Source organism: Peromyscus californicus, unplaced genomic scaffold, assembly GCF_007827085.1.
Source record: "Peromyscus californicus insignis strain IS unplaced genomic scaffold, ASM782708v3 Scaffold_3__1_contigs__length_106647218, whole genome shotgun sequence".
NCBI classification, from domain to species: Eukaryota; Metazoa; Chordata; class Mammalia; order Rodentia; family Cricetidae; genus Peromyscus; species Peromyscus californicus.
This window is the reverse complement of record NW_026294551.1, coordinates 61406485-61433790: the sequence shown is the minus strand read 5'-3', so window position 1 is coordinate 61433790 and position 27306 is coordinate 61406485. Positions and strand designations below refer to the sequence as shown.

Genomic DNA, 27306 nt, shown 5'->3' with positions numbered 1-27306 from the left:
TGAGGGACACCTAGCCAAGAGCTGGGTCCTCTCCACCCTTCCCTGCCACAGGGCTTAGGCACAAGGTGTGCACCAGGTCATGACAGGTGGGAATCTCAGCAGAGAGCAGGGCTAAGGACCAATCTATACCTGCTCTGCACACATCAAGAGTGTGGAAGCAGCTGGAGGGGGAGAGGGGCCGCAGCCCCATGACCCAACCCTCTCTCTACAACCGGACAGCTGAGCATCCCAGCAGGGGGAAGACAGAACTGGGCTAGGGCTGGACCAGGATCGCCAGCAGAACTGGGGGCGGTGGAAGGCTTCTGTGCGGCCCAAGGCAGCAAACCGTCCAGCTCTGCTCTGTCTGGGGGAGATGAATCAGCTTCCGGCCCCGCCCCCCGGGGCCGCACGTGACCCCAGGTGAGGGCGGAGGGGATGGGCGGGACCGTCCTTAGTCACCGGCAGTCCTGCCCGCTGCCACCACCACCACCACCACCACCGCCTGTGGTTCCTCGGGTCGCCCCCTCTGTACGGCGCCACCTGCCCGGTAAGCGACTCCCTCTTCCAGGCAGGCCTCCGGGTTTGCGATCCGTCCTTCCCGAAGCTCGACCCCGGGCTTGCGCCGCTGCTTTTACTCCAAACTGGGGCGGGGTTCCCTGGCAGCCCCAGCTTATTCCCAGGGCTCCGCGAACCTCAGGCGGATTCCGAGACGCAGAGGCGAACCGCGGCCCTGGACAGTCCGGCTCCCTCCCCACGCCCCGCCCACCGCGCCCACGCCCCGCCCACCGCGTCCACGCCCCGCCCACCGCATCCCCGCCCCGCCCACCCCCACCGCGCCCCGCCCACCCCACAGCGCCCCGCCCACGCCCTCCTCTGACCGGGTCCGTGGTCTTCTGCTGGTTCCCTCAGGTGCGGGTCGCAGAGGCGCCGGGGCCGTGAAGCACGAGAGCGCGGTGCCCGTCGGGCCGCGTTCCCACAGCGAGGGCCGCCATGGCCTTCTCCCAGGTGCAGTGTCTGGACGACAACCACGTGAACTGGCGTTCCAGCGAGTCGAAGCCCGAGTTCTTCTACAGCGAGGAGCAGCGGCTGGCCCTGGAGGCCCTGGTGGCCCGCGGCCGCGACGCCTTCTACGAGGTGCTGAAGCGCGAGAACATCCGCGACTTCCTGTCGGAGCTGGAGCTCGCGCGCATCGTCGAGACCATCGAGGTCTACGACCCGGGCTCCGAGGACCCGCGGGGCTCGGGCTGCCGCCCCGAGCTCCAGGACAACGGAGGAGGAGGCGCGGACGCCAGCGAGGATGCCAGCGCGGCGGGAGGGCCCCCAGCCACGGCCGCCGAGCCGCTGCCCTCGCTGGAGTACTGGCCCCAGAAGTCGGACCGCTCCATCCCGCAGCTGGACCTGGGCTGGCCTGACACCATCGCCTACAGGGGTGTAACCCGGGCCAGCGTCTACATGCAGCCGCCCATCGACGGACAGCCGCACATCAAGGAAGTGGTGCGCAAGATGGTCAGCCAGGCGCAGAAGGTGAGGCGCCACGGCGGGGCCCCATGCAGCGGGCACGCATGGGGACCCCAGACGGCCCTGGGACCACTGAGTGGCCTCTTGGTTGCCTCCTTCTGCGGGCAGCAGCCGCCGAATGCTCACCTCCTCTAGCAGGTGGTACTGGGCTGCCAGGCTCAAAGGGGCTTCCGTGTCCTGCTGGAGTGTTTCTGAGCTCCTCGAATGCAATGCACGAGGCCGGTGGGAGGAATCTGGGCTTTCTCTCTCGCCCACTCTCCCTTGCCTTGCCTCAGATCCGCTGGAAGATAGAAGCCTGCACACTGTACATGAGCTTGCTGGACGGGGTCTCGGGGAGAGGCAGGGAGGCTGGTCTGGGGCCCTGAGCAAACCTGCCTGCTTCCTAACTGCTGAGTGACTGCTGCTCAGCTTCACCGAGCCCTTTTTCTGAGTGCTGCAGTAGCAGCTGCTGTCCAGGCCAGAGTGTCTGAAGGAACAGGGTGCCACCTGTTGAAGGTTCTCACCAGTGGGAGAGGTGACAGTATCTACTTGGGTTGTGGTCTGTCATTAGGAGGCTTCTCAGGCCTTGTCTGGATACCCTGGGCTGCCCAGTGCACTGGCTATGGGTGACTGCTCCATACTGACACACTGACACACATCTTGAGAAGCAGTGTGCACGGCTTGGACACACAGCCAAACCATAACTGGGTGGCCATGGCTGTGAGAGGAGACGTGCCTGATTTGACAGGCAAGGTAATTCAGCAAACTGTTCTATCTGGAGCAGGTCTGGTGGTAGTGAGAGTGTTCCTAGCTGGGTCTGACCCTCTTCCCTGTTCAGGTCCGGAATGGGGCAGTCAGTATACAAGGCCAGATGTTGACCCTGGGGACTGCCCTGCTGGCAGGGCCTGGGGAGCTCTTGGGCAGAGAGACCAGAAGTGGGTCAGTAGCTGAGAAGGTGGCCTGGCTGGTTTCCAGCAGGGTGGAGGCTCTCTCCACAGGGCCATTAGCTGAAGGTTTCTAGTCTGTAGGGACAAGCTGCATCTCTGGCCATTGTGATGATGGAGTATTGGGTAGCAGGAATGAGGAAGGGCTGAATAATCCTCTAGACACCTGACAATAGTTAGAAATCTGTTGCCCCTAAAAGGGCCTGGGGTGACTCCCGCTTGTGGCAGAGCCCAGTCAGTCCCTTGAGAGGAAGAATAAGGACTCTTAATGGGGCCTGACCTGCCGTGCCAAGCGCTCTCACAGCAGGTAGGAGGCAGCTGCCCCTTCCCAACTTGGCCTGGGAACAGCCACAGGCTCTAATCTTGTACAGACAGAATGACATAGGGCTAACCAGTGATAGGGACAGATACGGGTGCCTGGGGCCAAACTGTACCCTCAGGGCTTCCTGTCCACATCCTTGTGACCACAGCTGAGATGTACCCACTCCCCGCAGATCTATAGCTTCATATTCGTCCAGTCCCACTTCTCCAAGGTTATTGATGACACCTGTCGAGGGTGACAGCCAGGAAGACATTGATCTTAGGGTGACATTATAGTGGGTGACTTCCTATCATAGAGAGGTATTGCCCTCTGCTTCCTACACTTGGAGCCTGTTGGAAGTCCCTGAGGGTCCTCAGAGTTAACCGAGGCTTGCCCATCTTACAGAGATTAAGGATTTGTTCACAGCCCCACTGTGCTGTCTTGAGGCAGCCCCTCCCCTATGGACCTGTGTGAGTCCCTGTTCCCCATCTCTGTCCAGTGGCCCACACAATACGTGGGAAGACTAATAATAGCTTCGGTGGGGTACAGGCACTTTATAATCTCAGGTAGTGTTATCTGCCTCTTTTTATTTCACACGTAGAAACTGAGGCCAGACTGATTAGTCGTCCCTGCCCAAGATCACTTAGACCTGTTGTACTCCGGGACCTCCCCTGGCGTGGTACCTGGCGGCAGAGCAGGGACTAGCGGGGAGAGGCAGCTGACCTAGGCGGCCTGAGTCTTTACCCCTTCCTGCTGCTTCCCAGCCTCCTGGGGCAGGCCCCGACGCCAGTGGCTGCTGACGGAGCGCTTTGCCCGCCCTCTCCTTGCTCCTCCCTGTGGGAGCTCCTCTGTCTTATCTCTCTCCCTGAGTCACCTCTTACCCCTCACCCACCCCCCCTTTTCACCCTCTGCCAGTGCTAGGGGAACCCCAGCCCCTCCTAGGGGTGGAACGGGGCTTTTGCTGACTAGCCCTTTGCCATGGGGGCTTCTGCAGCTTGGCGGCTGGCATTGAGTCACCCGGCCAGTAGTCAGCACAACTGACAGACCCCGAGGCAAGGAAATGACACAGCACACACTCAGCTCATGCCACCTCAGCCACCCCTAGTGGCCGTGTTCCTGTCAGGATTACTCTGCTGCATCCTCCCTTCCCTGAAAACTGCAATGGTCTGACTAGGAAGGGAGCCGGTGCTGGCTGCCTCCCTGTAAGACTGGACCAGCCCTGGCTCCTCCTCCCTAGGCCTTGGCCATTCTGTCTGTGAAGTGGGCACAGGCATTGAAGACTGTGGAGGGTCCCTTTGGTCCTGCCACCTGCTGCCCAGGATCCTAGACTCATCTGGAACAGGGAACAGTGGGGGCCCACATCATACTTTTTCGCGCATATGGCCCTGAGCTACCCGCTTAGGCTGTCCAGTTGCGCAGTGAGCTGCCCTCCGAGGCAGCCCCTGCCTGCCCTCCCCCACCCCTCTCCCAGCCTTAGGGAGGAACCTCCCCTGGGCTCCAGCCGCATACCAGAGGCCTGTAGCATCACGCCTAGGAGGGATGAGAGCAAGTGTGGCCTCCAGAGGGTGAGGCTGGGTGGAGCTGGGCCTCAGTCTGAGGCTCTTCCAGCAGATCCTAGTGCCCCCCCCCCAAGGACTAACCCCTAGGTCCCCTTACCAGTCCCAGTCATATCTTCCCCCAAGGTACTGTGGAGGACACAGAAGGAAGCTGGGGTGTCAGGCGCCAGCCTTCAGCTAGGCCCAGATTTATGCCTTCCAGCCGGGGCTTAGGAATGGAGACCCAGAGAAGTTGTGTTTCTTGCCCAGGGCCACACAGCAGGAAGAAAGTGGAGCCAAGTTTCATGACGCCCGATTGACCCCACATCTTTCCTGTCAGGTCTCTGCCTTTACACTCTGGAGTCCTGGCCTGCCACTTGGCTCCAGGAGAATAAAGGCAGCTTAATGAGGCATTTATTAAATACCAACTATATGCCAAGTGCTGAACAGGCACTTTACCTGCTCTGTGTAATCTTTGCTACAGCTCCATAAAGTAGGTGTTGCCTCCATTGTCCACAGAAAGAATCCAAGGTTTGGTGGGGCTCAGAGAGGACGAGCAACTTGCCCAAAGCCTCAGAACTGAGAACTGGAGGCTCTGTACAACACTGGGCTGCCAGAGGTGGAGGAAAGCTGACCATGTGGGGCCTGAAATGGGGAGCCACAGCTATGTCCAACCCCCTGGGGACCATATCCCTCTGCACCACAGGCTAGCCACACACTATGTCGTGAAGGTTCAGTCAACACTGGCCTGCATGCTCTCCACAGTATGGTAAGGGCAGGTATGCCATCTAGTGCCGTCGCCGCTGTCCAAGTCTGTGAGCACACTGAGGTCTGCAGACAACATCCAACAGTGCATGCCTGAGGATGTGTCCTGTTTATTCCGTGGCACATGACTGCACCAAAATAGCCCCCAACACAGAGGCTTCTGTGGGCCAGGAGCTGCCTTCTGCCTGCTGTGGCAGCTCCCGCCGTGGGCCAGGCCGCACCTGTTGGGGTGGGAGCCATCAGATAGCATAATCCCAGGTGTTGGCTCCAGACTTCTCCAAGGCTCCCCACCCCATGGCAAGAACCTGCATCTTAATGGGGCATTGAGATGTGCTCTGCCTGGAAGGAGCCCTTCTGCCATGCCAGGATGGGACCTTGCCACCTGCTTATATCACAGATGAGACCAAAGCACAGAATGGAACTTTGGGTCTTTGGTATGGCTGGGCCTGGACTGGGTTCCATGGAGCTCTTGGTTATGGTAGTTTGAAAGGTCACCTTGAAACTGAATGTCACCCTATGGGCTGAGAGAGGCCCTAGATTGCCTGCCACTTGGCCACTACTAGGGTTCACAGCTGACCCCAACTGGACAGGCCCCCAGACAGGCTGGTACCTTCCAGGGTACATTCCATGTGGGACGTGGGGAGGACTGACTTCAGTGTCCGGCAGGCTCAGGTCCAAGCCCCGTCCTGTCTTGTCTCTGGCAACTCCTAAGAGTTCCTCACTTCTGTACTGGGCTGACCTCGGTAAGACTGACAGCTGCTTGTCAAAGTCCAGGAGAGATTTAAATGACCATAAGAGAGCGTGGGTTGTTCCTCAGTGTGTTATGTGGTGCCAAGCTGCGTCCAGTGAATGCCAGGTCTCTTCCTTCACTCCCCCATCTTCACAGTCACCAGGAGCCACACGGCAGGTCCTATCTGTGTCACCTCCACGGCTTTACAACTTTGTTTCCAGCTTCACTGAGCCCCGGGGAGGGAGAGAATGCTGGTCTTCCTGGGGTGCAGGGAGTCTCAGAACAACCCCCACACCCCTCAGCAGAGCCTGTGGAGTGAGCAGCATGGCTTCTTGTCTGTGACCTGTGCTGGCTGCAGCCATCCTCTAATTGGCTTTAATGAGGCTTCCTTCTAATAGGTGGCATGTTCCCAAGCGGCAGCTGGGTTTCAGAGTGGAGAGTGAGGTGCGTGGAGGTCCATCCTATCTTCCTTCATAGCACTCTAGCAAGTAGAGAAACTGAGTGTTGGAGTGGGAAAGTGAGGCAGGGCAGGGCAGGGCAGGGCTGGACAGGCTGAGGCAGGTCTTTTTCAGGATAAGGTGGGCTCTGGGAGATGGTGGCGTGGAGTCAGAGCTAGGAAAGATACATGATCCTGACCATGGGAGGAGTGTGCAGCCCTGGGCTGTGACTATGTCTGGGAAGTGCAACACTCCGGTTCCCTACATGTGAGTGTTGGTGGCCTGCTCTTCTTCCTGTGGCTTGGATCAGACCTCTCCACTCCAAGAAGTAAGAGTCCCGCCCTACTACTGGAACACAAGATAGGACAGGGAAGTCATTCTCCTGTCTCCGCTCTGTGCCTTGACTGAGAGGGAGACATCTGGGCCCACCGTGGAGTTGGCTGCAGTCCCCCAGCCTGTTTCTTCATCTTCACAAGGGGGTGATTGCTGCAGTGCACTCCTGCCAGGAAAGAACTCTCGCAGCGTTGTGCGTCAGTTTTCACGTTATCCTCGATTCTGAAAGTTATTTTCCCCGGCCGTCTGCTTCTCGTTGGACAGTTGGTTTTCATGTAGTGCTTGCTTCTTGTCTCGCTGACTCTGGTGTGACGTCGGCTTGGCTCCGTTCCCCCACCTGCACTGGTCCGTTTTCCTTCTGCGTTTTCTTCAGATTCCGTTGTGCTGATTTCGAGTGATTCGGTTCTGGGCACTTTAGCAGTTTTCCTCCCGTCCCTTCCGTGTGTGTCATTGAGTCTGTGGACTTCCGTTCTTATCAAGTGGAGAAGTAAAGTTGAGTAGTTGTTTAGTCACGTGTGTTTCTAATCTCTCTCGCACTCCATCCCCTGCAGTGCGCTGAGGCCCCAGCTCTCGTCTGTTAGACATCTTGAAGCTAACTACGGATGCCGATGGCATGCTGTTTCTTCAGTCTCTCCCTGTGTGACATTTGGATACTGGGTGCTGCTCTGCCTTCAACTTTGTTATTCTTCCATGACACCTAACCTACTATTCATGCCACCCATTATATATTTTCATTTCGTGTTAGATTTTTTTTTAATTCTTCCATACCTTTACTTATTTATTTTGGCGGAGTCTCTCTGCACAGTCCTGGCTGTCCTGGAACTCACTCTGTAGCCCAGGCTGTCCTCAAACTTTACAGAGGTCCTCCTGCCTCTGCCTCCCGAGTGCTGGGATTAAAGGTGTGCGCTGCCTCATCCTGCCCCTTCAGTGAGTCTTATTTTCCCATTTCTTTGTCTGTGTAGTAATTCTCTAATGCGTATCAGAAACAATGGATTTTCTGTTGTAGACTCTGGTGTGTATGTCTTAAAATTCTTTAGAGCTTTGTTGTAGAACACAGTGAAGTTTCTTAGAAACAAACACTTTTTGGGGTGGGGTGTAGGCTGTGGGTGGAACCCAGGTCCTCAGCGTGACAGACAAGCCCCTGTCGCTGCTGTACCAGGCCCCAGCTGAACGCTGGAAGTCTTGCTCCTAAACCTTGTTAGGAAGGCACAGAATAGACTTTAGGATAGGAGCAGGCCCACTGGCCCACTGGCCACACCAAGCCCTCTGATGGCTTTACCACTTCTGGAATGCAGATGCATTCCCTGCCACCCATGCCACTTGTCTGCCGTACTGACAGATCCAAGCATTTGGACTAGGGAACTGAGCTGTTTACATGTGGCTCTTTGCAGAGGTTTGCCTATACTTGGTCCGAGACTTCCTGCTCACTACCTAGGCAGCGTCCTTTTGTGGACTGTCCACAGGCCCCATGTGTCAGGAGGGCTTCTACCCTAGCTAGGGAGACATGAGCCTCCTGTGGTCCTGTATGAGGACCATCTGTTGCTGTAGCTGCCCATTTGGGGCTTCTTCCAGCCTGGGATGTTTCCTTCCATGAGTGAGCTACCCCGCTGCCAGCTGACTCAGCTTGAGGGGCCCTGAACAGCTCTCCAGATATGAGCAAAATGGGCAAGTGGCCTTGGAGACTGCCTGTGTCGAATGCTCAAGACAGGATGTTTTTGGGGAGAGGAACCAGTGAGGTCAGGATTCTCAGGAGAGGTGTGTCAGAAGCTGGGCCAGTACCCCAGTAGTTTTCAATTATGTTCAGACCAGCCGGCTTCCTCACCTGCCCTTCCTCTCTGGCGCTTGTGGGGAAACCTGTCCATCCACTGTCCCATGAGGACGCTTTGCTCCTACTGGGTGAGATTTAGAGACACGAGGGGCCTAGAAGAAGCTGCTGTGGATGTTGGGAGCTCTGGGCTGGTGTCAGCCCCTGGCAAGGCTGGAGCCTATGAGACTCTTTGAGGAGCAGCAACCAACTAAATGTCCTTTCACAGACCCTGTTGGCATGGCAGGTTGCTCCAGCCAGCCCATACAGACCCCACTGGGCTGTGAGCAGGGCTCTCAGATGCATAAAGGCAGGTGCTTCAGCAAGGACACCAGAAAGGACAGGCTTTGGTAGCTTGTCCACCATCCCATTTCATAGATGTGGAAACTGAGGGACCTAAGGCAGGCAATGGCAGTTACCAGGCCTTGAATGCTGCAGGAGCTCTGGGGCCACCCTGCCTGTCTCACTGATAGATGAAAACTCCCCGAGAACTGCCCAGTGAGGACACCCCTTGACAAGATGAGCTAGTCCATCCACACAGGTGGTCTTGAGGCACAGTGCTTTAGTGTCCTCTCCTGTGAATGGGAGGGAAAGTTGCTGGTGGCAGCGTTTGTGAGGATCCTAGAGGTAATGGCCTTGGTGTCAGGAGCTGTGAGCCCTAGACATCCCAAGCTGGAGGAGGGGTACAAGGCAGGGGCAGACTTGCGTCAGCCTCTCTCACTGACTGCCTCCACAGTCCCATCTACAAAGCCAATATATCCTAACATGTCCCAAGAGCTCTCAGGGAACTTCTGTGGCCTGATCATGGACAGACTAAGATGTGGGGTTGCTGGACAGTAGTGAGAAGCCTTCTCCTAGCATTACCTCACATACCAGAGCACTGTGAGCACCTCCATTTCCAGCATTACCTCAGACTCTGGAAGCACCAGGCAGCCCTCCCCTCCAGCATCACCTCAGATCCCAGGAGCACTGGGCAGTCCTCCCCTCCAGCATCACCTCAGATCCCAGGAGCACCGGGCAGTCCTCCCCTCCAGCATCACCTCAGATCCCAGGAGCACTGGGCAGTCCTCCCCTCCAGCATCACCTCAGATCCCAGGAGCACCAGGTAGCCCTCCTCTCCAGCATTACCTCAGATCCCAGGAGCACCTGGTAGTCCTCCCCTCCAGCATCACCTCAGATCCCAGGAGCATCAGGCAGTCCTCCCCTCCAGCATCACCTCAGATCCCAGGAGCACCAGGCAGTCCTCCCTCCAGCATCACCTCAGATCCCAGGAGCACCTGGTAGTCCTCCCCTCCAGCATCACCTCAGATCCCAGGAGCACCGGGCAGTCCTCCCCTCCCGGTAGCTGATAGCTGTTTAGTCTTCCTTCTATCATCCTAGGAATAGAATCCAACACCTAAAGAGAGCCAGCCAGCCATGGGACCCTGTCAGGGATCTACCTGGAGACATAGGTCCCAACAAGTCCACCTTGGCAGCCTGTGATTCCTGGATCAAGTCCCCTGTCCTGCTGGGGCACATCTCAGTCTGCTATGGTGCCCACAGCTTGGAGCCAGCTGTGACGGATCTGGGGTGCAGTGGACTGGAGAGCCTCCAGGGAGCACTGTGCCAGCCAGGTCAGACTTCTTTCCAGGGCAGTGCATGAAGCTGTTTTGCCTGCTCAGGAGTGGTCTAACCAAGGGGACATCGTGGGTAGAGTGGCTTGCAGCCTGTGGGATCTCAGGCAAGGGGATCCTTGCAGCAGCCCCCTCAACACACACACACACACACACACACACACACACACACACACACGCACGCACACACACACACACACACACACACACACACACACACACACACACACACACGCACGCACTGCCACACAGAGTCGGTCAGTCTGCCAAGGTCATTGGGAGCCCACCTGCTGGCAGGCTTCCCTAGCAGTCTCTGGCTTTTGCCAAGCACACGCTGGGTAGGAAGCTCTCAGGTCCTCCGTCTCATCTCACCTCTCCCACTCTGCAGCGGAAGGTGCTTCCTCATCTAGTGCTGGCATTGTCCTCCAGCTTACCCCTGCCAGTGTCAGCCCCGTGCCCACTCTACCACCAGACAAGCCCTAAGAGATGATGAGTGGCTCCCCTCTGAAGACTCTCGGGTCCCTAGGGCTCAGCCTCCTTTGCCCCTTCATTCTGAGCAGATTAGCACCCTCAGGCCCTGGAGACCACAGGGTCAAAGGAGAGCCAGACAACAGCCCTGCACATCTGGGAGTGGGCAGCCTTTGCTCTGCTCCAGATTGCCTCATGACTTCACCAGCCTCGGTTTGCTCAACGATGTGCTGGTATCTCACCTTGCTGTTCCTGAGAGGTTGGAGCGGGGCTGTCACAGGCAAGGCTGCCCGGGGAGAAGGCAGGATGTGGGCATCCCTGAGAAGCCCCCTTGGATTGGGGTCTTTGACATGCGTTGCCCTGAGTGTGGTCGCTTCTCATGAATGGAGCCTGTTTTGCTGATGAGAAAACAAGAGCCCAGAGTTGTTGAAGGGTTTAACGGAGAAGTCACTCAGCAAGTTCACTGCAGGGCAGGCCCAGGGCTTCCTTTTGTTGAAGAGTTTGGACTTTCATGCCAGATGAGCAGCAGGCATCAGCAGGGGCCAGAGGCTCGGGAGGAGCCCAGACGGGCCTGCAGGGGCTAGCCTGGTGAGCTCACTGTGGGTGTGCAGACACGTCCCCAGCAGGCTCCCAGTAGCTTCTTGTCACCCTGCGTGTGCAGGTCTCAGTGAAGGAAGATGCTGAGCTGCGTTCATGAGCTCAGCTCTCAGGAGGTTCAGTGTGGGTTCCAGCCCCACTGTCCCAGCTCTCCAGGCACTGGCAGCCAGTAAGGAAGGGGCAGGGTAGGGAGCAGGCAGCTGAGTCGGGAACATCACTGGTCTAACTATTACCGTGCTCTACTGGGGGCCAAGTCTCACACTCTGAGTCCTGCTCCAGCGGCTATGGTTGGCAGGGAACTGAGGCAGGTGGTTGCTGGGGTGGGCCAGGTGTGGATATACTTTGACCTCTGGAGCCCCAACCTTAGTCAGGTTCAGGAGAGTGGAAATCACTTGTGGTGGGCATAGGTGTTGGCAAGTGACGGGAAGAGCGCATGCTGATGTGGGTCCTGTCTGGTCCAGATAGGCATCCTCCTGGAGTTCACAGCAGACCAGGATTCAAGAAAGGTTCCAAGTTGGTGGCCATGCCATCTGCTGGCCTCTTCCCCATTGTGGCCATATCTGGTTTGTTTCAGGATCCCCAGGAATTAGGAAGGGGCACATGTAGCTAGCTGCTTTTGGATCTGACCCCGGAGAACACAAATCAAGTTCTTGGGCTGAGTCCCTGGCTGCGCTCAGGGCCTCCCTGGACCTTTCTGGTGGCAGCACCAGTCAGTGAATCCCAACCTGGTTGAGGAAGGAGGCCCTGAGGACCAGTCTGGACACGTGGAACTGTGACATAGACCTTGCCCCTGCTCTTAGGTCACCAGCCTTCCTGCACCTTCGTGGCATGTCTGCACTCCTCCCAACACCGTCCACCTAGAGGAGTAATGGAGCTAGGTTTTTCACAGACTTGCGTCTCGGGAACAGCAGGGGTGCTGTCCCCATTGCTGTGCTGGGAAACCACCCTGTCTTCCTCTGTCCCCAGGTGATAGCTGTGGTCATGGACATGTTCACTGACGTAGATATCTTCAAGGACCTGCTGGACGCTGGCTTCAAGAGGAAGGTGGCTGTGTACATCATTGTGGATGAGAGTAACGTCAAGTACTTCCTGCACATGTGTGAGCGGGCCCGCATGCACCTGGGCCACCTCAAGGTAAGCTGTCTTCCCTTGCTTGTGCAGCTGGAAGGTGGAAGTCATTCAGTCAGTCAACACACATACTGCCTCGTAGACAGTGCCTCGTACCAGAGTTCAGTTGTCCTGCATCTTTCTGCCAGGTGGTCACACAACTTGAATGCCCTGAAGGATAAGATATTTACTACCTCCAGCAGGCAGATAAGATAAACACACATCTAATGCCTTCAACCAGCTGCCAGAGCGCCTGCCAGGTACTGTGTTACCCATTCCACATAGGTTTCCTGTCCGCCTGCATACCTCTGGTGATAGGTGTGTGCTCACAGCCTCCACAGGCGGCTCATGCCTCTCCCAGAGAGCTCTGACCCCCAAGAAGGCCTTCGCTGTGCTAAGCCTAAATGTATCTCATCAGTTCTACTGGTTGGCATTAGAATCCGGCTCAGACATGGGAAACACCCTTATGTTAGGTCAGGGTTGAAATGGACTTGAGATGCCTGAACAGAGTAGAACACGTCTTTGGGGCAAGGAGACACAGTGCAAGGGAGTTGGAGATGAGAAAGCCAGTGCCTGGGTTCTCAGCTGCACTTTGCTCTGTCTGAGATCTTGTGGCCTACCACTCTAGGCTCTAGGCTCTCATTGGTCTGATGGGTAGATAAATCGGTGTTGCTAGGCTCTCCCACTAAGACCCCCTAGCATTTGGTGGCTTGCCCAACCGTTGTTCAGCAGCGATGTACAGCACATGCCTGTAAGTAGAGGGAAGTCTGGAGAAGCAGCTGGTGCTCTCATAGCATGTGATTGTCCAAGGCACCTTCCATAGTTTAACTTATTTAAGCCCATTGACAACCCAAGCGGCATGGAGCTGTCATTCCCAGTTTGCAGATGAAGCAGTAAAAGCAGCTGCCTGGTGTCACCGCCAGTAAACGAGAGAAGAGGGCCAAGTGCCCCGGGCTGGAGGCCTGTGACTGGAACACAGATTCCAGATGGTCATCACACGGGACTGGTGGTGGTGGCAGGGCTTGGAACCTGTAATTTGTCAGCATCTGTCAAGGTCCCCTACGAGAGCCTTTCAAGTGGGTGTGAGTTCTCTGTTGACCAGTCTCTAATTTCAGGGACTTCTTCATGTGGTCTCCAGGTAGGTTGACCCCAAGCCTCACACCTGCCTGGCATGTAATTAGCACCTAGAAATGGCTCTGGGGTAGCAGACAGCTCATGCCAGAAAGAGCCATTGTGTGGAAGTTCAGAAAAGGTGACTTGGAACTTGGCTGCTCTGTGGACTGGCAGCAGCTCCAGGAGCTCCAGGAAGGTCCCCACTCCATGCGTTTGCCACAGTCTGGTGGTCCTTAACATGTGTGCCACTCGACCCATCACCCCGATAATAGAGGCAGACAAGGGCTGGGACCTGTAGGCTCTAAGGGGTATCCTCACCCAGGCTGTCTGCTCGGAGGCCCCGGCCCCATGGTACCTGAGGGCCCTTCTTAGTAGGGGATTCTCGATGGCTCTTCAGTCTGGAGTTTTTTGAGCTTCAGGACTTGAGAAGCAGTGGGACTTGGCCCTGTAGTTACAAGGCTCTGCCTGTGGCTTTATGGGGATGTCTGAACCCTGATGCTTGTAGCTGTTCAGACTAGTCTCCCACAAGAAAGATAGGGAAACTAAGGTCTAGGGGAAGGTATGACTTGTATCTAAAAGCCAATAAGAAATTGGCTTGACAAGGAAAGTGCAGACCTGTTTCTCAGAATTCTTTGGCGCTGCCCACATGGACTCTCTGCCCACCGACCACTGTGGGACTTGGCACCTAGAGTTGCTTGTCTGCAACTGCAGGCTAGTAGCTGTGCAGATACTGAGGCTGAGTAAGTGTGCGGCTGCCAGCCTGGGGTTAGGACGGGGGCTATGGGAGGTTTGCCCCATCCCACTATTAGCCTTCAACTGTCCCAGGACCCTCAGGGCAGGAGGACAGATTGCTGGAGTCAGTAACCTGTCCTGTTCCACCCTTCTTGGCTTTCTCTCTGGGAAGGTGATCAGGTCTGAAGGGCATCATCCTAGGAGGCAGACATCTTCATGGGCAAGAAGTGACCCCAGCTTCTTAATTCTCATCTGTAGCAGCCTCACCACAGCCCTGGGTAAATAAGTGGTCAGAGATTCCTGTGGGCACAGCCCTGCCAGGTGTCACTGTGAGGAGAGTCTGCCTTCCTGGCCAGCGTCCCTGCCGTGGGCTGGTTAGGTCTGGGCCTGTTTCAGGAGCACTTCCTGCACTGGTAAACCATGGGATGCTCTCAGCCACCCACTGCCCTGTCCCAGCCCTGCTCCAACCTGCCCCAGAGTCAGTAGGCCCAAGTTACAGGTAGCCCTGGCGGGGTCACATTTGTGACAGTGGGGTATCAGGTACCAGACTGGGAAGACACCAAGTGCCTTCACACCATAGGTATGGCCCTGGCCTCCATTGCTCAGGTGATAAATGGGCCCGTCTTCATGCCTTCCCTCTGGCAGGGCTGTTGTGCAGAGCACAGGAGACTGTCCTGGGCATAAAGTGAGACGGAGGTTCCTTTGGCCATGTGTGGTTAGGGACAAAGCTCCTAATGCCCCTCAGCTCTGTTCTGAGTGCCAAGTGGCTTCTCATTTTCTCAAAACAGTAGTCCGGTAGGAGCCATGCTCTTTTGCCAGTGGTTAGACCTGGGCTGACCCACATGAAGGGGACTGGCATACATAGACAGCCTTTTCCAAAGTGGGGGTCTCAGCTGCTCCTGGTACCACAGTCTGCTGGCCCTGGAGGCAGTAAGGAAATGAACCCCTACATTACAGATGGGAAATAGGTCTTGAAAACAGTACCCAGCCTTTTGACCTGATCCCTTCCCAGGGCCACAGGGCCAGGGCAGTGACAAGGTCATCTATAGGGTGACCCTAGTGCTGAGAGGTACCCATGAGCCAGTGGGAGCCAAGCCAGAGCTGTGAAAGACCTAGCAATGTGAAAAGCTCCTTGGCCTGTGCGGGCAAACTGGAAAAACCAGCAGCCACTTGAGCTGACTGCATAGCCAACAAGCAGGGAAACACCAGCCATCTGACAGCCGTGGGAAGGCACATGGCGAGGATACGTAACTGGGCCCAAGAAGGACAGGAGAGGCTCAAGCTGGGTCCTGCCAGGCTTCGACTGGAATTATTGGGGAGAGTAAAGGGGAGGTGGGCAGGACCACAGCCCCTGTCCCTTCCTGAGTGAGCTCATGTCCTGTGGTTGGGTCTGGGCCACTGATGGGTAAGGACATATACCAGGGGCTTGTATCTGGGGGCAAAGGGGCTCACCTCACTGGGCTGGTTGTGAATCAGGTACCATTGGCATCAAGTAGGTAGAGGCAGAGCTGTTATTAAGCATCACAGTGTCAGCACAGCCCAACAGTGAGCTAGCCCACCATGTCAGTCATTCTAGGAGAAGGGCCAGGAGCACTCACACCTGGGCTTGGAGCTGGAGAGGCTCACACGTGCCTAAGCCCCAGCTTACAAGGGACTTCCCATTGACTATTATGTCGGTCCGTGAGTCAGGGTAAGAGGTGAAGGGTAAGCTACAGCCCTGCCTCTCACCCCAACTCATCTCCTTGCACTTCCTCCGGTCCAGGCATGGCTGACTGATGCCTTCACCCTGCCAAGGTCAGGAGTGTGACCGGCTACATCCTCTCGAGAGACAAAGATTCATTACCTCCCTTGCTCAGTCCTCTAGGCTGGCCCCCAAGTGGGTCTGACAGACAGTTCTGGCTTCCCTGGACAGTCCGGGCTGTCTCAGATGTGCTGCAGAGTGTGTCCCCAGTGAGAACTCAGTCCCTTCTACCACTCCCTGCAGCTCACTAAGCCCTCAAGGGGCAAGTGGCCAGGTAGATGACAGGTGCATGCTGCAGGTGGGGGGCTGAGGCCTGGAGAGGCCCAGTCAGTGTCTGGCACCATGTCTGCGGTCACATAGACCAGAGTTCTAGAATGCCCAGGCCAGCCTGATGGAGACCAGCATAGTGTACCCCAGTTCTGTGTCCTCCACAAGCCCTTGGGGCCAGAGCAACCTGACTCACCTCCACGTCCTGCCCGGCCCCACCCAACTCCACAGTGCCTTGTGGAGGTCTGAAAGAGTCTAAGGACCCTCCACCCGCCTGCTCATCCCCAACTAGGGGCATCCCAGGACCTGAGACAATGCAGCTTTGTGGGATCCTCCACCTCTGCTCACGCGAGCCCAGACACCTGAGACATTACCTCATCTGGGCCAGGCCCATGGGGCGAGGCTACCAGGAACAGGAGGCAGAGGGTGGGGGGCCTGATGCAAGCCCCTGCCTGCTGCCCAGCCCCAGTGGCGGATGAGCCGATGGGTCCAGTGCCAACAACCCCCACTATGCAGACAGGGAAACTTTAGCCCAGAGACGGCCAGAGGCTCACTTAGAATCACACAGCAGGTCCGTGGTACAACACAGGCCTGCCTTGCACGTGGCTGAGTTACTCCCAGATGTAAGTAATGACTCTCCGGGCCCTTCGTGAAGACAAAGCTCGGGGTGAGTAGAGGCAGACACAGGTCAGAGAAGTGTGCAGGCTGGTTGCCTATGTGGGGCGCACGGCCCCAGCACCCAGAGTGTTGGACAGTGAGACCATAGGATGCCACAGAGCCGGGCTGTGGTTGGCACAGGTGACGGGGAAGGCCTCTAAGGTCTTTGTTCCAACCTCTGGTCCCTGAGTGTGCAATGTGTTGGGTACAAAGTCACGAGTGCTAATTGTCCTGGGCCCTAGCCAGCTTCCTGCTGAGCTGGCTGTGGGCAGGCCCGTGGGCAGGCGGGGCCAGTGTGAGCTTGGCCCTGGAAACAGCTTATCTGCCTTTTGGGTCGGGCCCAACAACAAGACAATTGTTCACCCCACAGCTGGGTGGACATCGTGCAGGGACCCACCCAGGGACCACCCCTGTCGACTTCTGTGGATAGTGCTCTGGGCCACCAGGGCGGTCTGAGAATGGGAAGCACTAGATCGGACACTGCCGTGGGTGGTGCCCTCACTCAGGCCACCTCCCTTGTATGTGCCAGCCTCCCCGTTCTCTGCCTCCTGTATGCCCATTCATTCATGCACCCTCCCCATGTGCTGGCTAGCGCTGCTTTTGACCTACAGGTCTAGCTTGTACTCTCGCTCACTCTGCGTGGCTCCTGCTGCCCACAGCAGAAACAGGTGGGGCCTCTCACCGGAGTCAAGTCCAGCTGTGCAGACAGCCTGCTCTTCCGCTGCCCAGCCTCTGCATCCCTCCCTTGGGGCGCTTGCCCTCCTCCCTACCCTGCCCCACGTCATCCCTTCCCGGGAACCTCCCAGCCCCTACCTCCATCCCCTCCTCTGCTTCTGGGCATTCCAGGTTGTTGTTTTGACTCATCTGCCTCACTGCCACCTCCACAGCAGCATCCTGTCACTGTCATCTTTGTCTGCCACCGGGGGCCTCAGCAGGGGTCAGTGAACAAGCGAGCATGTGGGCAGTTAATAACCTGGAACCGCTGAGTGGGTGAGGGAACAGACAGGCGAGTCACAGCTCAGTCTGACGAAGACTGTGTCACCAGCCAGTGTCTGAACGGAGAGCTGGACAGGAGTGAGACTTCCGTCACAGGGGGCGTGTAAGTAGGCCAGTTAGAAAGCGCTGGTGAGGCTTAGGCCAGATGGACCCTCGGCCCCTTACGTGCTGTTTTACTTTGTGAGCCTCAGCAGTCCCTTCATGCTTAGATTTCAGTCAGGTTTTCCTCACCTCTGGGTCACCTGTACCAGCACTGGGTCCTGGAGCACCCACATCCTAGATGGACTCTGAGGGTGTTCCCCTGCTGGCTCTAACCCAGGCCATGTGGTAGGGACTGAAGTTGACCATTTACGAGACCATCCCTGGAGCCAGACCTCATCCCATCTCCAGAGAGAGTTCTCTCTGAGTGCCTTCAAGGGAGCCTGCTCAGCAGAGTCAGCGACAGGGGATGTCAGGAGTGGGGAGAGGCTTGTGGTCAGTCATCCCGGAAGACCCTGGATGTGTCAGAGTGTAAGACCCAGGGTCCTTAGGGTGGCCTCTTCCTGCTCCCACTCCCCTCCCTCACCTGCCACCCAGCTGTCCATAGGACCTTCCTAAAAGTTAACCCTCCCACTCAAGACCCTACAGCAGCCTGGACAACAGCATTTCCCAAACGGACCTTGCTGCTGAGGTCTCATCTTGCCCCATGCTACTCTGTGGATGCTCTTAGGGACAAGCTGAGACCATCCTGGCCCACGGCCTTCAGCGGCAGCCTCTCCCTTCGCCCTTGCCTGGCCCAGCAGCCCAGATCCGCCGCCCTTCTCGCGCCTTGCACCTCACTCCCCGTCTTCATTCCCCACAAACTGTCTCCGGGCTCTGGGCACTCCGCCGCCTCTGCCTGTGAAAGCACTGCCTGTAGTTGTCTAACTCTGCCTCCCTGTCTCCCAACACAGAATCTCAGGGTACGCAGCAGCGGGGGAACAGAGTTCTTCACACGGTCAGCCACCAAGTTCAAGGGTGTCCTGGCCCAGAAGTTCATGTTTGTGGATGGAGATCGGGCTGTGTGTGGCTCCTACAGGTGATTCTCCTCCGGGACTTGGGGAGGAGTTGCCTTTGGTTCCCAGTCAGTTTCTGCCCTTAATCCCTGCATGTGACACGCTGGTTATTCCAGTTCATTGCTCCCCAAACTGCTGAGCTGTGTGCCGGCCTGGGTCCACCCACTGTCTCTAGAAGCAGGCAGGCAAGACTTTTGTCCAAGCAGGCTGTTGTTCCATCCCACACAGTCACTGGCCCAGGGGTAGGGTGGGCTAGGTCACGGTGAATTTGCCCAAGCCCTCTGGGAAGTCACTCTGAGAGCCATCTTCGGGGACAGAGCCAGTTCTGCACCATCATGAGGCAGGACAGATTTGCCACAGACACGCTGGGGTTGATGACAGCAAAGACAGCGGTGATGGCCACTGTGCTGGGTAGTTCCTGGTACCTCAGTCTGCAGCGGCGTCCTCATGCCGCCTTCATGAGTCCAGTACAGCCCCAGAGGTTTGCTGGGGAAGAGCTAGACATAGGCTCCCAGACTCAGGTTTGACCCCCCCCCCCAGCTGTGCTCCACCCCAGTGCCACTTAGGTTTTTATCCTAGGGCCCAGTGGCCAGTCCGACAAAGCCCAGCTGGAGTAGACACTGTAGACGGCCCCGGCCTCGGGCCAGGGACTCTCGCTAAATCAGGGTTCTAGGGCTTCAGAGAGGCACATGTACTCTGTGCCTGACGTCCTCCTCTGCCTTTATGTTGTAGTTTCACGTGGTCAGCTGCAAGGACGGACCGGAATGTGATCTCTGTGCTGTCTGGTCAGGTGGTAGAGATGTTTGATCGGCAGTTCCAGGAGCTGTACCTCATGTCTCAAGGTGTCAGCCTCAAGGACATCCCCATGGAGAAGGAGCCGGAGCCGGAGCCCATTGTGCTACCATCTGTGGTGCCCCTGGCACCCACAGGCACCATGGCCAAGAAGCTGGTCAACCCCAAGTATGCGCTGGTTAAGGCCAAGAGTGTGGATGAGATTGCCAAGACTTCCTCTGAGAATCAGGAGGTCGCAAGGCCCCCAGGGCTGCGGGGCCACGCTGTGGCTGAACGCCCAGGGGACCTCTCTGAACTGCTACCACCTATCCACCCAGGGCTGCTCAACCTGGAGAGGGCCAACATGTTTGAGTACTTGCCCACATGGGTGGAGCCGGACCCAGAGCCTGGCAGTGACATCCTGGGCTACATCAACATCATTGATCCCAACATCTGGAACCCTCAGCCCAACCAGATGAACCGCATCAAGATCCGTGACACGGCCCATGCCAGCACCCAGCACCAGCTGTGGAAGCAGAGCCAGGAGGCCCGTCCCTGCCCAGAACCCTGCACTCCCCCAGCGCCCAGGGACTCCCAGGATGTGGTCCCAGCTCAGAATGGCATCCTCCAGGGGGACCCTGAACCACAGACCCCTATACCTAAGCCCCGGACAGTCCCTGTGGTAAATGTACTTGCCCAGGATGGTAGTGATATTGGCTGGGCCCTGGAGACCCCAGAAAAGGAGACACCCCCAAATGGGATAGACCCCAGGCTACCCAGGATAACCAGCCAAAGCCAGGACCCATTACAACGACAGTTATCTGTGACCCAGGATGACCCTGATGGCCTGGAGACAGGACTCCCCAATGGGCTGGATGGGGAGGAGGAGGAAGAAGATGATGATGACTACGTGACCCTCAGTGACCAGGACAGCCTCTCAGGCAGCTCTGGCCCGGGCCCTGGCCACCGGCGACCCTCAGTGGCCTCATCCGTGTCAGACGAGTACTTTGAAGTGAGGGAGCGGTCAGCACCTCTCCAGAGGCGTCACTCAGAGCAGATGGCCAATGGGCCAGGCCACCCACCCCAACGACAGCTGAGTGCCCCTCATGTAACCCGAGGAACCTTTGGTGGTCCCCTGAGTGGCGCCCTGTGGGCCCGGGGTCGGGGCAGAGAAAATGTAGACACATCAAGGATGCAAGCACAGCGCCCTGTGGACAGGCAGACTCAGGTGGGTCTGGTCCCTCGTCCCCAGGTCTTCTGCAGTCACCCCAAGAGTCCAGAATGCCCTGCCCTGGGCCATTGTGTCCCTGGCTCCAGTGACGCCTCTTGTCACACAGAGTGATGGTGAATGGGGAACAGTGGAGCCACGCAGGACCATGTGGCTGGCCACTGCTGTGCTGGGGACTCAGTGCTAGGGTCTTCTCCAAAACAACCTTTAAAAACACACATCTCCACATGCCCAGAGTCACGGCGTCTGACACATCCTACCAGGTAGAAGGTACAGTCCCTAGTTTGCAGACAAGGCTCAACCCTGGTCACAGAGATGTTCCTTTAGACTCGCAAGGTCACACAGCTGTAAGTGCTCCTTGTCTGGACTTTGTCTAAGCTACCTCCCTGTAGATTCCTTTGTGCTCCTGAGGACAGTCCCCCCCCCCCCCCCCTGCTTCCGTGTTGGGCAACAGCAGGTCCCTCTTTTGTTACCTAGTGGCTTTGGTAGACTAAATCCGGAGAGCCTTGGGTGCCCTGCCACTGAAGGTGTGGCCGCAGAGCCCATCCTACCTGGGAACAGCGCTCGGCTGATCATGCCCGGCATGATCATCAGGCCCATGGGCAGCATCTTTAGGTAGCTGGCTAGGATGGAGCCTGCCTTGGCGTGGTTCAGGTTCCGGGCGGACAGGGACCGCTGCACGATGACCTGGGACACAGAGGGAAAGAAACGAGTCTCAGCCTTGGGAACGCCTTTATCAGCATCTCCTTAGCGGGCCTTGTAAGGTGACACAATGGGATTATCCCTAGACTGGCAGGAATGCTCATCTGTTCAGCTGCTCTTATCCCAGGGACCCGGTCTCCCTGTCCATCCAACAGGGAAGCATGAGTCCCCTGGTGTTTGTCAGAGCCAAAGAGGGCCTCGGTGTGTTGGACTCCCAGACCCCCCCCCCCCACACACACACACCTTCTGGACCCTCATGAACACAGACATTCACATCAGTCCTGGGAGCAGAAGTTGATATTGACTCCATGACAGGGCAGAGCCCTGAACCCTAGGCTGAGGGAAACTGGCACCTCGGTAGGAGTGATGGTTGCTAGGTAAATCCTGATGGCCTCGGTTTCCGGATCTGCAGAATCGGGCTGGGCTCATAAATAGGTGGCATTTGAGATCTGCTGTTTGATTCTGCTGCTGGCTAGAACTTTTTCCTTTTTTTTTTTTCCCCCTTCTGTGTTTGAGACATTGTCTTACTCTGTAGCTCAGGGTGGCTTGGAATTTAACTGTAGCCTATGCTGGCCTTGAACTCACAGCAGTCCCCCCTGACTCAGCCTCCCAGTGGGATTTAAGGCATAAGTGACCACATCTGGATTTGATTCTGGCAAAAGTGGAAGGTTGGGGTGTATCCCTGTGAGAGCGCCTTGCTTCCCAAAGGTTCCGGGCGGCCTTGTGAGGCCAGCACGTGTAGGGCGTGTGTGGGCCACTGTTCAGAGCAGCTGTTCTGCTGGCACAGCTTGCTCACGGGGTTATACAAGTGTAACCCTGAGATGTGTTATTCCCGTGGTATCTCGTTGATTGTCACCACCTGGGACTCACAAATAGGAAGTAGCTGTAGTAATCACTTCCTTCACATATGGCTGCTAACACTGCCCCTTCAGTGCAGGGCAGCAGACCCCATTCCTCTTCTCCCACTGCCTCCCTGCAGGCCTCTTTCCCATCTGCACAGTGAGGGTGTTGCAGGGAGGCCCTGGCGGAGGCTTGCCCTCTGCCGACCTGAAATGATCACAGTTCCGAGACTCCAGCCGCATGAGCGAGAAGCCCCGATTTTCCTGAGCCTGTAACACGGACAGGACACATTTGACTCCATTATTTCTTTTTTTTTTTTTTTTTTTTTTTTTTTGGATTTTTCGAGACAGGGTTTCTCTGTGTAGCTTTGCGCCTTTCCTGGAACTCACTTGGTAGTCCAGGCTGGCCTCGAACTCATAGAGATCCTCCTGGCTCTGCCTCCCGAGTGCTGGGATTAAAGGCGTGCGCCACCACCGCCCGGCTGACTCCATTATTTCAACCTGAGCAGCTAGCCCTGTGACAGATGCTGTTGCCCCAGATGGGAACAGTACAGGGATGCCCTCACTACCCAGCTTACTCTTTCCTTCTGGGGAGGCCTGTACTCCCATCCCTGGCTGGGCCACTTCACCTTCCAGGGCTGTGTCTCCTCATCTGAACATGGGTCACTGCCACCCAACCAAGTATGGCTTCAAGGATGAAGCTGGTCCCTTTGGCGCCTGGCTCCCCAGGGCCCTGGGTTGCTATGCACTTGCTGAAGTTCTTAGCCGCTTTCGTAGTCATGACTGTGGTGGAGGATGTTGCTGACCAGCAGGAAGACAGTCCACCTCTTGCCACACATATCAGCTGGGTACAGAAATCCAGGGAGAGTAAGGCCTGGGAGGGGTGGTGGTGTAGCAGAGCCCATGTTTCGTTTGCTATCGTCCTGTTTTCTGGTTTTTTGTTTGTTTATTTTAAGACAGGGTCTCACTTATGTCACCCTGGTTGACCTGGAACTCCCTATGAAGACCAGGCTAGCCTTGAACTCACAGAGATCTGCCTGCCTCTGTCTTCCAAGTGCTGGGTTTAAAGGCGTGCGCCACCACACCCAGCCTACTGTTGGTTTTCTGATGACAAAACGGTCACTTACTGTGGGTGGACATGTAGCTAGGGAAAAGCATGTAGTTCAGCATGCAGGGTAGAGTTCAGTCAGACCTTTAGGTGTCAGGGAAGGCCATCTGGGACCCAGGGTCTGGGATACCAAGGCCTGGCATCCTATAGCAGACCCAGCCCAAGGTGAGGCCAGAGAGGCATGGCTGATGCTGTGACCACCTAGGGTCTGCATGAACCGTCCTCCGCATCCCTGGTGGCCCTCTCTAGGCCTCGTGGGCTCTTTACCTGCCCTCATCCAGCCATGAGGGCAGGATGGATGCTGACTCATTGGCCTTCATGGGAAATGCTTCCAAATGACATTCTACCCAGAGATGTGGGGCTGGGCCGGGCCTGCCTGGTGAGAGGAAACAAGAGGTGGCAGGGATTAGGGCCCGTCTACTCCCCTAGCAGGCCCTCCAGGCTGCCTTTCACCCTCCTGGATTGGCCCCCAGTTCTCAAAGGAAAAGCATAACGCCTGCTTCAAGCCACCTGAGAAGCCTGGGCAGGAGATAAAGGCCAGATGGGGACCTCAGGCATCTGGGGTCCCAGAGGAGAGCAGCCCTGCTCGAGAACAGGTTACCAAGGGGAAGATGAAGGCCTAGCCTCCCAGTGCCTCTGTGCCTTCCCAGCCCATATGGATTCCCACTCCTGGAAATCTGTGTGAAATGTTTTTCCAGTTGGTGAGCATCAGGTCTGTCTCTAGGCCTTGATGTTCAGCCTGTGAGTGGAGCTGGCCCTGCCGGACTCACGGGGAGGCACATGTGTGTACATAAGACCGACCCTCTGTAAACTGTTACAGGCCTCACTAGCTGCTGGCCGTGACCTTGTTGACTTATCCTGTGGTGGGCTTAGTGTGAGTGGGGCTCTAGGCACCAATGATCAGTGGACCTATGCCCATCCCAGGACCCTCCCCTGCTCCACTTCTCTAGGGCTGCCTACAGCCTTCAGGATAGCCTGGGCAGGCATTGATCCCTCATGCCCAGAGAAGGAAAGTGGCTTGTCTGAAGTCATCTGGAGGGTTCACGATCAGGAGAGGTCAGAATTACCTCATCCTCCTCAGAAATCCAAGCTCAGATGGAGGCACTGCCACCAGCCACCCCGTCTGGTCCCTCTGTCCATATCTAAGCCTGTTTGCAGATGGATGGGCTGGGGCACGAACCACAAAGGGGAGAATCATTCCATAGTACAGACGGGAAAACTGAGAAGCCTCTGGTGAGCGGCCGAGGCAGACCAGGCTGTCCTGGTCTATGCAGCAGGAGTCCTTGCCTTCCTATCATGCCATCCAGACCTCCTTCTCCTTTGTCTCTCCAGGGCCAGCAGTTCCACCGACATGGGGGCACTACCTCAAGGACCCCAGGGCCTCCCCGTTACCGGCCTGCTACAGATGGCACCCAGAGCTCTCCCAAGAAAGCAAGCCCAGCCACAGCAGGCCCCCACCACTGGCAGCCCAAGGGTGGCCCAGCACCCCGAATGCTACCAGATCCTGGGAGTCCAAGGCCAACCCGAAACACTCGCCTCCGAGCAGAGCTCAGGGCCACCGAGGAGCATCCGAGTCCCTTTGGAATCCCATACTCAAAATTGTCCCAGTCGAAACACCTAAAGGCGAGAGCAGGTGGCAGCCAGTGGGCCCCATCCGACTCTAAGCGCAGGGCCCGTGACCACAAGGAACCCTAGCAGCCGAGCTGGACCCCAACCCCGCCCCAGAGGGCAGCAGGTGGGGGGTGGGCAGTGTTGACGCTCACCTGGTCAGTGCACCAGTACCAGGTGGCCATGATGGTCAGACCAAAGGTCATCCCAGTCCATGGGAGGTCTCCTGTGGACGGATCCCGGAACATGTGCATGGCGTCTGCTCGTGGCAGATGGCAGGTGGTATTGGGAATGGTCCTGGAGGGGATGGCCTGGGCATATGCCGCCTCCAGCTGCTCATAACCACCGATCTGGTTGAAAGCTGGAGGGTTGGGCAGAATGGGTTGGTTTTGGTGGCCCTGACTCCCTACTGCCCTCATCTCCCAGATAACTTCATGCGTCAAACTGGAGTCCCTACCTCACCTTGCCTGCTCTAGGAAGGGCTGAGGTTTAAAAAAAGAAAAAGGGTGAAATAGAGTATTTTATTTGTATTTAAAATAACTATTAAATGAGCATTTTGCACATGGGCCCACAGTGTCCTGTTGGCCAGCAGGAGTCATGGCTAGTCTCTGGAAGCCTGCTGGCCTCAGGCTGGGGTTCTCTGCCAGTCTTCGGACTGGCCCTTCAAGGAGGTGGAAGTGGTTTTCTCGGTATTTGAGTCATCTAGTATTGAAGCCATGACCTGGGCTTCTGAAGGCTGTGACTTCACCAGAGCTGAGACACTACTGGCATTGTGGCCCCTTCCTTCCAAGACACAGGGAAGGGAGGCAGAGGCCCCTCTGAGCCTCATGGTCAGCCTCGCAGGTAGGGCTCAGGCCAAGGGTCTTTCTTTCCTCTGAGTCCAGAACATGTCCTATCTACCTCAGGGTTGGGTGGTGCAAGGCCAAGCCCTGGCCTGTCTGTCCAGCCTGTGCCTGGCCTGGTCCCTGGCCTGCAGTAGCTTCTGGAGACACAGGGGCTGCTACCCTGGGAGGGGCACACCTGATGGAGTACAGCTTCTGGCATCGCCCCAGGTTCCCTTTCCCAGCAGGGTGTGCGCTAGGAGCCTGGATAGGCCAGAGTGTTTCACCAGGAATCTGTGAGGAGGCCCAGGGGTAGCCTCTGCCACAGGCCCTCAGACTCTGAGCTGAGAGGCCTCACCTTTAAAGCCACCCACCTGAAGACCTGTCTTTCCTCCCTGCCTCCCCAGCTCTTTCCCTCCCAGGGCATCAGTAGAACTCCCCTGTCTGTCTCTAGACCAGTGTTACCTGTCCAGCATACCTGCTTCCCTGCAGGCTTTTGTCTGGCGGGAGACAGCATCACCTCCTAGGACTCTGTACATGACTTTAAGCGCTGGATGAAGCACCTCTTGCAATCTTGTGGTCTGCTAATTGTGTACCTGCACAGCTGCCTACCGTGGGGCCTGCCTAGCCCTGAGGGAGCCTAGTCAGCACCTCACCACTGTGCCCCTATAGGCAGGAAGAAGCAGAGCCCATTGGCCTAGGCAGCCAGCAGGCGGGCAGATCCGCTGTGGCTTAACCTAAAGAACTCTTCAGGGTGTTGGGACAGCCCACCCTTGCCCAGTCCCCAGACCTCACCTTTGATTGCCAGGATGACCGCACCCACCACCATGATGACCGTCTGCAGGGCATCTGTGTAGATCACGGTGGCCAGACCCCCTGCCGGGAACAAGGTTGCTATGGAGTAAGTGTCCCGTCCCTGAGCCAGGAGAGGCTGTCTGATGACCATCACCAGAGCTCCCGGTGGGTCTGCTGTCCTTGGGGGTAGGTGAGCACCAAAGCACCTAAGCGTTTAGCCAGCCCCCCCATCCCCATCTGATCACCCGTGAACTGGCTACTCCCAGGAGCTCCCCATGCTGTGGGAAAGCTTCCCCTGCCTGTATCCCAGGCTCCTTGTTCCTGTTGAGCTCTCGGGAACCGTACCTGCGATGGTGTACAGGGCTGTGATGGCGAGCGTAAGGATGGTGGACAGGTAGAAATTCCAGCCCAGGCAGATGTGAACAAACAGGGCTCCTGCGTACAGGTCAATCTGAGGAAAGCGGAGTTGGGCAGAAGTCAGCACTATAGTGAGGTGCAGGGCTCAGAGTTCGGGTGCTGTCCTCACTGACTTGTGACCTGGCCTCAGCCATCTTCGAGTGTGGCTGTCCCAGGGAAGAGGAATAGAGAGACCACACACACACACACACACACACACACACACACACACACACACACACACGAACTGTGCATCACCTGGTGGGGTGATTGAGGGTGGGAGAGAGAACTAGCTGTGGACAGCTGTGTGTCATGTTCAGATGTATGGCGGATGTTACTGTCACAATAAAATTCAAAGTGGCCAGGCCCACCAGATAGCAGTGTTGTC

At 56.9% G+C, this 27306-nt stretch overlaps 2 protein-coding genes across 4 annotated transcripts in view; one reads left to right on the top strand and one right to left on the bottom strand.

Annotated features, from left to right (window-relative positions):
- Nucleotides 1-27306, bottom strand: part of Slc5a10 (solute carrier family 5 member 10) — a 44086-nt gene that overhangs the window by 9288 nt on the left and 7492 nt on the right. For 2 of the 3 annotated variants that reach the window (XM_052758188.1, XM_052758190.1), the window contains exons 5-8: nt 26868-26973; nt 26523-26603; nt 25062-25267; nt 21201-21336 (exon numbers count right to left, since the gene is read on the bottom strand). In XM_052758188.1, coding sequence (XP_052614148.1) covers nt 21201-21336; nt 25062-25267; nt 26523-26603; nt 26868-26973 — 529 coding nt within the window. The remainder of the gene's footprint in view (nt 1-21200; nt 21337-25061; nt 25268-26522; nt 26604-26867; nt 26974-27306) is intronic. The other variant, XM_052758189.1, reaches the window with a different exon arrangement.
- Fam83g (family with sequence similarity 83 member G) lies at nt 869-27226 on the top strand. The gene is made up of 5 exons (XM_052758193.1): nt 869-1503; nt 11970-12137; nt 18549-18673; nt 19383-20649; nt 24631-27226. Exons 1-5 carry the CDS (start codon nt 970-972, stop codon nt 24991-24993), a joined length of 2457 nt encoding a protein of 818 aa, XP_052614153.1. The 5' UTR covers nt 869-969; the 3' UTR covers nt 24994-27226.